The 12,120-nt window shown below is 40.3% G+C and overlaps 1 protein-coding gene across 1 annotated transcript in view; it reads left to right on the forward strand.

The window, feature by feature from the left end:
• Positions 1-12,120, forward strand: part of TTC6 (tetratricopeptide repeat domain 6) — a 227,119-nt gene that overhangs the window by 19,320 nt on the left and 195,679 nt on the right. The window contains exon 2 of the mRNA XM_045848545.1: positions 3,293-4,234. Coding sequence (XP_045704501.1) covers positions 3,308-4,234 — 927 coding nt within the window. The 5' untranslated portion in view covers positions 3,293-3,307. The remainder of the gene's footprint in view (positions 1-3,292; positions 4,235-12,120) is intronic.

Here is a 12,120-nt window from a genome sequence, read left to right on the forward strand (position 1 = left end):
TTCTATATCATTTAAACCACCATAATATGTGTTATTTCCTATTATTATTATTGATGTTAGGATCAAAGGTGGTAAAATCAGTATTATAGAAAGTGTGAAAAAAGTAGAGAAAATACTGTTACCCCATTTTCTTAGCAAAATTATTAAAATCTTTGCATATTTTCTTTTAGAGTTCTTCATAAATTATAATCAGAGCACAAAGAAATCTTTCTACCACTGCTATTTCAAAAGCAAATATTATTTTCAGAATATTTTTATTTTTCTTGCAATGCTGATGATTTTACTAGATGAGATAGACTGTCTTGAGCTTAATGTCTCTTTTGGAACTTTAGTGCTGTGCATTGGAAGTTGATGTTGGTGTGTTTAGGAAGTGAATTGAGATGATTTTCAGCCATGGACCCAAGAGAACCTAGATCTTGTCCTTAGTGGGCCACCCTTCCCACTGCGGTGCCTGTGACCATATAGTAGAGGGAGTCAAGTGAAGGAATCTGTGTAACCAGCTGAGGCTTTGGCTCCATTCCCAGTGTATGACTCTTGTAACCCTTTCCAGTGTATTACTCTGCAAACTAGGCTGAACACATGAAGAAATCATTTCCTTGTGTGAAGTGTGAAGTGTAGCTTGCAGCCAAGTCCTCTGGTAGTCTACTCTGTTTGTTTCTATCTTAGTTAGAGTCTAAAATAGAGCTTTGGATCTTCTGTTCTAATAGGAACAGCCACACCTGCAAGAACCAGAGAGCTACCTGTTCCCAAGTTTAGACTGTTCACACAGGTAGTCCTCCCTGGACCTTTAGCAATTTTTGTCCAGTGAGCTTCCTCCTCATGTCTGACCAGACCTCATGGGACAGGAGAGAAACCTACCTCTTGGCCTTTCTGAAGACCTCACTGTTCAGGTAGCCAGAACCTCTTGGTAGAGCAGGAAGGAAAAAACATAGTGTTCCAATACTTTGGGGGAAAAAAAGGAGAATTAAATTACTGCTCGAATTGCAAAGATTTCAGGTCACACCTTGTCCCATGTTAAAGTGTAGCATAAACTTAATCAGCATGGATTGTGAATAGGAGGCTTGATATCTTAGGTACTTTCTCCTTTCGGGATGGCTACGTTATTTCCCCATGAGTATCTCCAAACCAGACCTAATCTCTTTCTTTTTAAGAAATTATTATGGAAAAAAGAGAGAACATGTTATTTTTCCTGTGAGATTGGACGTTTAAAAATGATTTTACATGTTTTACAGTGTTGAAGGTGGATGGGGGCTGTAAAGCACCACCCTTGGATGGGCCGGCCCATTTAGCATTGGGATACCACCTATTTTGAAAATAGAATAGAAGTTCCTCTTAAACTTAGGAGTTCTACTTCCTATTGGTTTATTTTTTTTCATATAAAGAACAACCTTCCTATGAAGAACATGAGAGAATGTACTGAGAAATGTTGAACAATGAACACTTGTTAAACTTTAATAGCAAACCACAAGCCTGGGAGAAGTTGAGAAGGGAATGCAAGGCAGGAACTAAGAAACAAAAGGGAAGTGCTTTTGGGAGAGTCAAGTCAAATTCTCATCAGGTATTAATGTGTTTCTGGTCTGTGTTCTGACCCAGGTACTACCTTTTAATCTTTTATAGGAAGAAATGCAGATGGTGTCAGTATGGACATATTGCCACCTGTGCAAACAGTAACAGCCAAAACATTATGAGGAGGATTATATAGCATTTTTTTTAAATAAGAAAACTTCCTTAAGGAATGTTCACATACTATGGCCTGGAAAAGAGGCAAAAGATTATTTTCACTTTTTAATAAAAAATCTTGTTGCAGATAGAACTGAATTGTCTAAGGTTTGGTCAGTGATGGAACTGTGTAGAGAAAGCAAGCCTGCTGATGCCCACGTGAGAGCTCTGTCATGCAGGAGGGTCTTGGATTTGAGAACCAGCAAGAGATATTTTGGAGATTAAAAGTAATGTGACTATATTTAAAGGCTAAATAGGATGTTTTCTTTCTATTTCACATACTATATGACAAGTGAATACTTAATTATAAAACTAATGTTTTTAGGAATTGATAAAAAGAATATGAACCAAGAAATGTGGATAAGTGCTAAGCAAAGAAACACAAAGTAAAATAAGAAAATGTTTTTCATATATAAGTCTTAAATCCATTGTATCTTGAAGCATGGCATAAAATGAAATGTCATTCCCTTCCCAGCTCCCATACTATAGTCAACCATTTGCCTCAGCACAATTTATTAATACTGCTTTTATCACCAATTTAATGCTGTCTTATAATATAAGCTATATTATTGTTAATTCTTTTGCTTACTCAGTCTATATGTTGATTCTAGTAGTTGTGTTTCAATTTTAGTTCTTGTATCTGGGTAAGTTTTATTATCTTGTTAGGCAAGTGTTTCTTCATTTCCCTTTTCAAAAATTTGGCTGATCTGCCCTGTTTATTATTTCAAATGAATTCAGAATTACTTTTCAAAGTTCAAAATATCATTTTTAGACTTTGATTAGGATGGCATTAAACTAATAACAGTATTTTGGGAAGACCTGATAAAATTAACATATTTGGTCTTTTCACCAAGGAACATTAACTGTCTCTTTATATTATTTTTAAATCCTCACCTGAGGACATTTTTAAAAAAAATTGACTTTAGAAGGAGAGAGATGGATGGAGAGAAACATTGACATGAGAGAGAAAAGAACCAGTCACGTCCTGTACATGCCCTGAAGGGTGGTCAAACTCTCAACCTAGGTTCCTGACCAAGAGTCCAACCCACAACCTTTTGGTGAATGGATGACGCTCCAGCCTACTGTGCCACCTGGTTCGGGCTAACTCTCTGTTTGGTTGAGTCTTTCTTTTATGTCCTTAGTATAATTAAAAGTTTTTATTCACTCGGCCTATCTTGTGGCTGCTATAGGGTGTGGTGGGCTGGGTAAGGGATGGAGACACCCAGGACTAGCTGGAAAAGGAAGTGGAAAGTGCTGTCCCGCCAGGATTCCTTGAGGTTTTGTGTGGTCTGCGTGTATCATGGGGGTGGGACACTACAGTCTAAAGAAATGTTAAGTAAATCTGTAGGGGTTTCAGAAGTGCCCATTGTAAAAAAGATTTTTACAGAAGACTTGGAAGGTTTTCATGGTTCCTCTGAAAAGCTCAGTAGTTGGTTTTAAAATGTACAAACTCGCACTACCCACTGGTGTCTCAGGGAGCACAGTGAGCATTCCACTATGATAAACTATTTTTGAGTTGGAATTTTATCAACAGAACTTTTGTGTCATTTGTTAATATATTGTTACTTCACAGGAAAAATTAATCAAGATGTCCACGATCTCAAAGCACTTTGGATTGAACTACAAGGAAGAATTGTACATCTTTAAAGAGCGTGATAAGATTTGCCGGAAAACCAAAAAGGATTTTCTCCAGTTCAAGCAGAAGCTGGCCTCCAAGCCCGCTGTCGATGAAGTTGCAGTCTTCAGTCTCCAGGATCCTGGCCCTGCCAGGTCTGGGGAGAAGGCGAGAGTTTTCTCCGCTGGACCCCAGCAGCCATCAGGGTCCCTTCGGGCTAAAGGCCCCGCAGCACCCTCAGCAGGCCTACTGCAGCAGGCGCTCCGAGGTACGAGGCGCCCCCCAGGCCGGAGCGAGGGGGCTGCTCCCGGGAAGCCGCAGGTGTTTTGCCCCCAGGACTTCTACAAGCGGAGCTCCGCGTTCCTCCGGCACCGGCTGTTCAAGCACCTGCCAGCCATCGCCACCAGCGTCGGCACGTCCAAACCGTTGGTCCCGATGCCACCACCTGCACGGAGGAGAATGGCCGGGGGTTCCTGGGGCCGGAGGAGCCCGAGGCTCTCGAGTGCCAAGCGGGTCCTCAACGTGGCCCGGGGGCGCGCCCCGAAGCCGGAGCCCGCTGCGCCCGCAGAGGCCAGCACGGCCGGAAAGCGGAAGACCAGCTCGATTTCCAGTGCAGAGGGCGAGGTGGAGGCCGCCACGCGGCAGCGGAGAGTGAGGATTCGCACCCACTACTCGCCTGAGGGCGCGTCCAGGTCATTTTCCAAAACAGATGGTGAAACTGCCCAGCCGGGCAACGGGCTGGAGGCCGTACTGCAGGCCCCGCTGCCGGTGAGAGTGATCCCGACGTCCATAGAGGAGATCATCGCCTCGCTGCAGTCCGAGGCCCAGCTGGCCTCCGACCGGACTATCAGAGACCTCATACAGAGTGTCCTCGGCCAGAACTACGACATTCAGATGGAAGTAGGTGAAGGAGGGTCGTTCTCCTGGGTCAATGCAACTTTAGATATATACATAAAATATCACAGTGGACCTGGTGTGTTATAAGCGAGAGAGGCTAGACAAAACACTGGCATGTTGTTTAAGTTCTTTGATTTTTGAATTTTTCATTGAAGGAGGATATCCTCTGTTCAAAGGGAAAGAAATTGAGGTGTCGTTTCAAAAACGGGTTCAATGAACGTTAGTTGTAAGCATGTGTAATACATTACTGGTAACGTTTCCTTTCAGTCTTTGTGGCTACTTAGTATTGAAATAAGAAAACAGATGTTTTACATGAAAAACTCATCTTTTTCTCTTATACCTTCACATTTTTAAGTCACTTTATATCCTAAGAAGAACATCAATATATTATTATTAAGAAATTGAATTTGTAAGAATTCTGTAAAATTTCAGTGAAAACCATTCTCTTAGTTTTTTTAAAATTGAATTTATTAAGGTGACATTGGTTCACAAAACCATACAGTTTCAAGTGTACAACTCAATGAAACATCGTCTGCACACTGCATCGTGTGCCTATCACACAAAGCACAGTCTTTTTCCACCCTCTTTTATCCCCCCTTTGCCCACCTCCACTGACCACCTGCCTTTCTCTCTGGCTATCACCACACTGTTGGCTGTGTCTGTATTTTATATATATATCCTTTTTTTCCCTCAATCCCTTCGCTTTCTTTCATCCAGCCCCCACAACACCTCTACCCTCTGGTAGCTGTGAGTCTATTCCCTGTATTCATGCCTCTGTTTCTGTTTTGTACATCTGCTTATTTTGTTCATTAGATTCCACATTTAAGTGAAATTATATGGTGCACTATTGCTCTTTCTCTTACTGGCTTATTTCATTTAGCATACTATCCAAGTCCATCCACGCTGTCGCACAAAGTACGATTTCCTTCTTTTTATGGCTAAGTAGTATTCTATTGTGTAAATATACCAAAGCTTTTTTATCCACTCATCTATTGATGGGCACTTGAGCTGTTTGAGATCCTGACTATTGTAAATAATGCTGCAATAAACATAGGGATGTATGTATTCTTTCAAATTAGTGCTTCTGGTTTCTTTGGATATATTCCCAGAAGTAGATTGCTGGGTCAAAAGGCAGTTACATTTTTAATTTTTTGAGGTATCTTCATAACGCTTTCCACAGGGGCTACACCAGCCTGTATTCCCACCAACAGTGCATGAAGGCTCCATTTTCTTTACATCCTCCCCAACACTGGTTGTTTGTTGATTTATTGATGATGATAATCCTCGCACATGTGAAGTGATATCTCATTATGGTTTTAATTTGCATTTCTCTGCTGATTATTGATGTTGAGTATTTTTTCATATATATATTGACCATTTGTATGTCCTTCTTGGAGAAATGTCCTTTTAGGCCCTTTGCCTTAATTGGGTTGTTTGTTTTCTTTGTGTTGAGTTGTGTAAGTTCTTTATATATTTTGGAATATAACCCTTTATCAGATGTGTATGATTGGCAAATATGTTCTCCCATTTACATCGATGTTTCTCTTACCTCTTTCTTTCCCCCTTCCCCTCCTCTCTCTAAACCCTCTCTCCCTTCCTCTCTCTCTAAAGCAATGAAAAAATGTCCTCAGGTGACATTTTAGTTTTATGTGGTTCCATTTTGTTTATTTTTTCTTTTGTTTCCCCCTGAGGAGATATGTCAACAAAAATATTGCTGTGAGAAATGTCTGAGATTTTACTGCCTATGTTTTTCCTAGGATTTTTATGGTTTTGTGATTTAACATTTAGGTCTTTAATTTATTTGGAGTTAATTCTTGTGTATGGTGTAAAGTGGTGGGCAAGTTTTGTTTTTGTTTTTTACATGTATGTATCCAATTTCCTTGAAAAACTATCTTTACCCCGTTGTATATTCTTGCCTCATTTGTCAAATATTAGTTGACTATAATGGCATCAGTTTATTTTTGTGCTTTCTGTTCTGTTGCACTGATTTATTGTATGCCTGTTCTTGTGCCTGTACCAGGATGTTTTAATTACTATGGCCTTGTAGTATAGTTTAATGTCAAGTAGTGTGACCTCTAGCTTTGTTCTTCTTTCTTAGAATTTCTGAGGGTATTAGAGGTCTTTTGTGGTTCCATATAAATTTTTGGAATATTCTGTATCTGTAAGATAGGCCATTGCCATTTTCATAGGAATTCTGTTGAATATGTAGCTTGTTTTGTGTAATATGGACATTTTAATGATGTTAATTTTTCTTAATCATGAACATGGTGTATGCTTGTACTTATTTGTATATTCCTCAGTTTCTTACTTCAGTATTTATAATTTTCTGAGTAAGCTCTTTTACCTCTTTGGTGAAATTTATTCTTAAGTAGCTTATTTTGTTGTTGCAATAGTAAATGGAATCATTTTAAAAATTATTCTTTCTGATACGATTTCAGTCTTCTTGAATTTATTAAGGCCTATTTTATGTCATAACATATAGTCTATCTTTGAGAATGTTCTCTCTGCACTTAAGACAAATATATACTCTGCTGCTTTGGGATGAATTGTTCTGTAAATATCAGTGATATCCATCTGATCCAGTGTTGCTGTTGCCATGTTGATTTTCTGTTTGGAACATATACCCACTGATGACAGTGAGGTGTTAAAATCCCCTGCTACAACTGTATTCCTGTTGATCACACCCTTAATGTTCACCAAGATTTTCTTTATATATTTGGGTGCTCCTGTGTTGGGTGCATATATGTTTACGAGAGTTATTACCTCTTGTTGGAGTGATCTCTTTAGTACCATGTAGTGACCTTCTTTGTCTCTTATGGTCTTTGTTTTGAAGTTTATTTTGTCTGATATATTGCTACCCCAGCTTTTCCTTCATCTTTATTTGCATGGAATATTGTTTCCACCCCTCTACTTCCAGCCTGTGTGATCTTTTGTTCTGAGGTGGGTGTGTTGTAAGACAGCATGCTCCCCGTTTCCTTATCCATCCAGTTACCCTATGTCTTTTGGCTGGAGCATTTAATTCATTCACCTTTAGGGTTATTATTGATAGGTACTTATTTATTGGTATTTTATTCTTTATACCTATGTTCCTTCCTCTTTCTATTTCTTTCTTTGTTATTCTTCTTAAAGCAGACTCTTTAACATTGCTTGCAATATTGGTAGTGAACTCCTTTAGTTTTATTTATTTATTTCAATTTCACCTTACATTTTTTAAAAAATGATAATCTTGCTGGGTAAGGTAGTCTTGGTTGTAGGTCCTTGCTTTTTGTCACTGAGTATGTCACACCAGTCCCTTGTGGTCTGAAGTGTTTCTTTTGAGAAACCAGTGACAGTCTTATGGGAGTGCCATTATAGGCAACTGTCCCTCTCTTGCTGCTTTTAACATTCTCTCTTTGTCTTTAACCTTTGCCATTTTAATTTTGACATGTCTTGGTGTGGGCCTCTTTGGGTTCCTCTTGATTGGGAACTCTCTGTGCTTCCTGAACTTGTGTAACTGTTTCCTTCATGAGGTTAGGGAAGTTTTCAGCTATTATCTCTTCAAATAGGTCGTTGGTCCCTTGCTCACTCCCTTCCTTCTTGTGCCCCTGTGATTCAGGAGCTGTTACACTTGATGTTGTCCCAGAGGTCCCATAGACATTTTTTTCTTTTACTTTATGCTATCTTTTTAATTTTAATTTTATTTTTTGAATATATTTTATTGATTGTGCTATTGCATATAGTTGTCCCATTTCCCCCCCTTCACCCCCCTGCCACCTGCATATTCCCTCCCTTTAGTTCATGTCCACGGGTCTTACGTATAAGTTTTTGGCTTCTACCTTTCCTATGCTATCCTTACCCTCCCCCTTTCTATTTTCTACCTACTATCTATGTAACTTATTCTCTGTACCTTTTCCCTCTCTCTCCCACTCCCCCTCCCCTGTTGATAATTCTCCGTGTGATCTCCATTTTCATTTGTGTGATTCTGTTCCTGTTCTACTTGTTTGCTTAGTTTTCTTTTGTTTTTGTTTTAGGTATGGTTATTAATGATTGTGAGTTTGCTGTCATTTTACTGTTCATATTTTTTATCTTCTTTTTCTTAGATAAATCCTTTTCACATTTCATATAATAAAGGCTTGGTGATGATGAACTCTTTTAACTTGACCTTATCTGAGAAGCACTTTATCTGCCCTTCCATTCTAAATGAAAGCTTTGCTGGATAGAGCAATCTGGGTTGTAGGTACTTGCCTTTCCTGACTTGGAATACGTCTTTCCAGCCCCTTCCTGCCTGCAAGATCTCTTTTGAGAAATCAGCTGATAGCCTTATGGGAACTCCTTTGTAGGTAACTGCCTCCTCTTCTATTGCTGATTCTAGGATTCTCTGCTTAATTTTAATCATGGATAATGTAATTATGTGCCTTGATGTGTTCCTTCTTGGTTCCAACTTCTTTGGGACTCTCTGAGCTTCCTGGACTTCCTGGAAGCTTATTTCCTTTGCCAGATTGGGGAATTTCTCCTTCATTATTTGTTCAAATAAGTTTTCAATTTGTTGCTCTTCCTCTTCTCCTTCTGGCACCCCTATAATTTGGATGTTGGAATGTTTAAAGATGTCCTGGAGTTTCCTAAGCCTCCCCTCATTTGTTTGAATTCTTGTTTCTTCATTCTTTTCTGATTGGATGTTTCTTTCTTCCTTCTGGTGCACACTATTGATTTGAGTCCCAGTTTCCTTCCCATCACTGTTAATGCTCTGTACATTTTCCTTTATTTCACTTAGTGTAACCTTCATTTTTTTCATCTAATTTGTGACCAAAGTCAACCAATTCTGTGGGCATCCTGATTACCAGTGTTTTGAACTGTGCATCTGATAGGTTGGCTATCTCTTCATGGCTTAGTTGTATTTTTTCTGGAACTTTGATCTGTTCTTTTGTTTGGGCCTTTTTTTTTTTGGTCTGGACTCATCTGTTATGTAGTGAGGGGCAGAGCCTTAGGTATTCATCAGAGCAGGGTAACCCACGTCTCTGAGTTGTGACACTGTGTGTGGGAAGGGGTCCTAGAGGGAACTATGGTGCTTGTTTCACTCTCTGCCGGCTTTCAGTCACTTCCCCTGCTTCCCACAAACAAATTGGGCCCTTTTGGTGCTGATTCCTGGGTGGGTGGGTCTCTCCAATGAACTCTTCTGTGAGGCTGGGAGTTTCTCCTGCTGCCTCAACCCCACAGGTGTTTTTAATCAGTGGTTTGAAGCTTTATTTGCCGGAGCTGGGGCGCTGCGTTGCAGAGTCTGCTGTGCTCCCCAGTTGTTTCTCTAGGTTTATTTGCACACGAATGTGGGGCTGCCCAGTCTGCAATCTGCCGCCTTGCCATCTGCCCACTGCTGCCTTGCCAGCCAGCTGCAGCCTTGCACACTCTGCTCCACAATCGTCTGCCTCACTGGGTCCGCCAGCCGCTGCCTTGCCAAGAGTCCTCTCTGCCCTCTGCTGCCTGACTCCACCCCTCCTACCAGTCTGGATGAATGTGTCTTCTTTAACTTCTGGGTTGTCAGACTTCCATACTGTTTGGTTTTCTGTCAGTTCTGGTTGATTTTTGTTTTAAAATTGCTGTTGTCCTTCCTTTGGTTGTGTGAGGAGGCACAGTGTTTACCTATGCCTCCATCTTGGCCAGAAGTTCTCCCTTAGACATTTTAAAATTCAAATTTATTTTTCTTTTTAATACTCTGCTTGGGTACTTAGTGTTATCTTGTCCTCTAAATTGCTGACTTGATCCTGTGCTTCATCTAACCTGCTATTAGTGTATTCTTCATTTCAGATATGTATTTTTCATTTATGACTGGTTCTTTTATATGGTTTTTATATTCTTTTTAATGTTTACTGTCTCTTTAAGTTCTCACTGAGATCACCCAGGCTTCCTCTACAGTCCTTAGGCATCCTTATAACCGTTGTTTTAAACTCTGCATCTGGTATCTTGGTTGCTTCCATTTCACTTAGGTTTTTTTTCTTGCAATTTTTCTTGTTCTTTCATTAGGGGCATATTTCTTCCCCCGCCCCCGACATTGTCTCTGTGTATTCAGTTGATCTGCTCCAACTTCCAAACTTGTTATGATGGCTTTGTGATATAAGTGTCTTGTTGGGCTCAGTGGGATAATCTTCCAGATCACCTGAATCGGTTCTCCAGAAATGTTTCCTGTGGGTTATGTGTCCTCTCCTGTTGTAATTGAGTCTTTTTAAAATGATTATGCTTTTTTATTTATTATGCTATTACAGTTTTTCCAAATTTTCCCCCTTTATTCCCTCTCCACCCTGCCCCCCAACCCTCCAACATTCCCCTGACCATGTCCATGGGTTGTACATATAAGTTCTTTGAGTCCTCTGTTTACTAAACCACTTTTATCTCTCCCCATGTATTTTATGCCTATTAATTATGCTGCTGCTTCCCTGTACCTCCCCCTTCCCTGTTCCTCCCTTCCTCCTCTCCACTGATAACCCTCTATGTGATCTCCATTTCTCTGATTCTGTTCCTGTTCTAGTTGTTTGCTTAGTTTTTTTTTCTTTTCTTTTAGGTTCATTTGTTGATAGTTGTGAGTTTGTTGTCATTTTGCCGTTCATAGTTTTCATCTTGTTTTTCTTAGATAAGTCCCTTGAACGTTTCATGTAAGGGCTTGGTGATGATGAAATCCTTTAATTTGACCATATCTGGGAAGCACTTTATCTGCCCTTGCATTCTAAATTATAGCTTTGCTGGATAGAGTAACCTTGGATGCAGGTCCTTGTCTTTCATAACTTCAAATACTTCTTTCCAGCCCCTTCTTGCCTGCAAGGTTTCTTTTGAGAAATCAGCTGCTAGCCTAATGGGAACTCCTTTGTAGGTAACTCTCTCCTTTCCTCTGGCTTCTTTTAGGATTTTCTCTTTATGTTTAATCTTGGGTAACTTAATGATGAGATGCCTTCGTGTGTTCCTCTTTGGGTCCAACTTCTTTGGGACTCTCTGGGATTCCTGGACTTCCTGGAAGTCTATTTTCTTGGCCAAATTGGGGACGTTTTCCTTCATTATTTGTTCAAATAAGTTTTCAATTTCTTGCTGTTGTTTTTCTCCTTCTGACACCCCTATAATTCGGATATTGGAATGTTTCAAGTTGTCCTCTTCATTTTTTTTGGATTCTTGTTTTTTCCTTTTCTTCTGGATGGATGTTTATTTATTTCTTTTGTTACAAATTGTTGCTTTAAGTCCTGGTTTCCTCCCTGTCGCTGTTGGTTCTCTAAAATTTTGCTTTATTTCACTTTGGGTATCCTTCATTTGTTTTTTCATTTTTCAAACAAGCTCAATCAGTTCTGTGAGCATTTTGATTACCAGGGCTTTAAATTCTCCATCAGGTAGGTTGGCGATCTCCTTTTCACTTAGTTCTCTTTATGGGGCTTTGCTCTGTTCTTTCATTTGAGCCATATTTCTTTGTGTTGGTGCACCTGATGAGTTGTAAGGGGACAGGGCCTTAGGTATTCACCAGGGCAGGGCAAGCCTCTTTGCTGCACTGCCTGTGTGGGAGGGGCCAGAGAGGGAACAATGCAGCTTGCCTGCTCATCTCTAGTGCACTTTCCAACAGACTCTCTGGTCAGACTGGAAGTATCTCCCACTGCAGCAACCCCAGCCTTAGCCTACAGTCAGCTTTGAGTCTCAGTTTTCCCCTTAAGTCAGTCCTTCCCACGCAGCCCACCGAGCTGGGAAGCCAGCCCCGCCCCCAAGGCTGCTGTTGCCTTGGTTTTTTTGAGTTGTCCTGTGGGGTCCCCGCCTTACTGGTCTGGTTGTTCTGGTTGATTTTTTCTTTAATTCCTTGGTTGTCAGAGTTCCGTGCAGTTTGATTTTCTGGTGCTTCTGGTTGTTTATTGATTTTAGATCGGTTGTTATCCTCTTTTTGCTTGTTCGAG

This window comes from Phyllostomus hastatus, unplaced genomic scaffold (assembly GCF_019186645.2).
Source record: "Phyllostomus hastatus isolate PE091 unplaced genomic scaffold, TTU_PhHast_1.1 phas_contig_62, whole genome shotgun sequence".
NCBI lineage: Eukaryota > Metazoa > Chordata > Mammalia > Chiroptera > Phyllostomidae > Phyllostomus > Phyllostomus hastatus.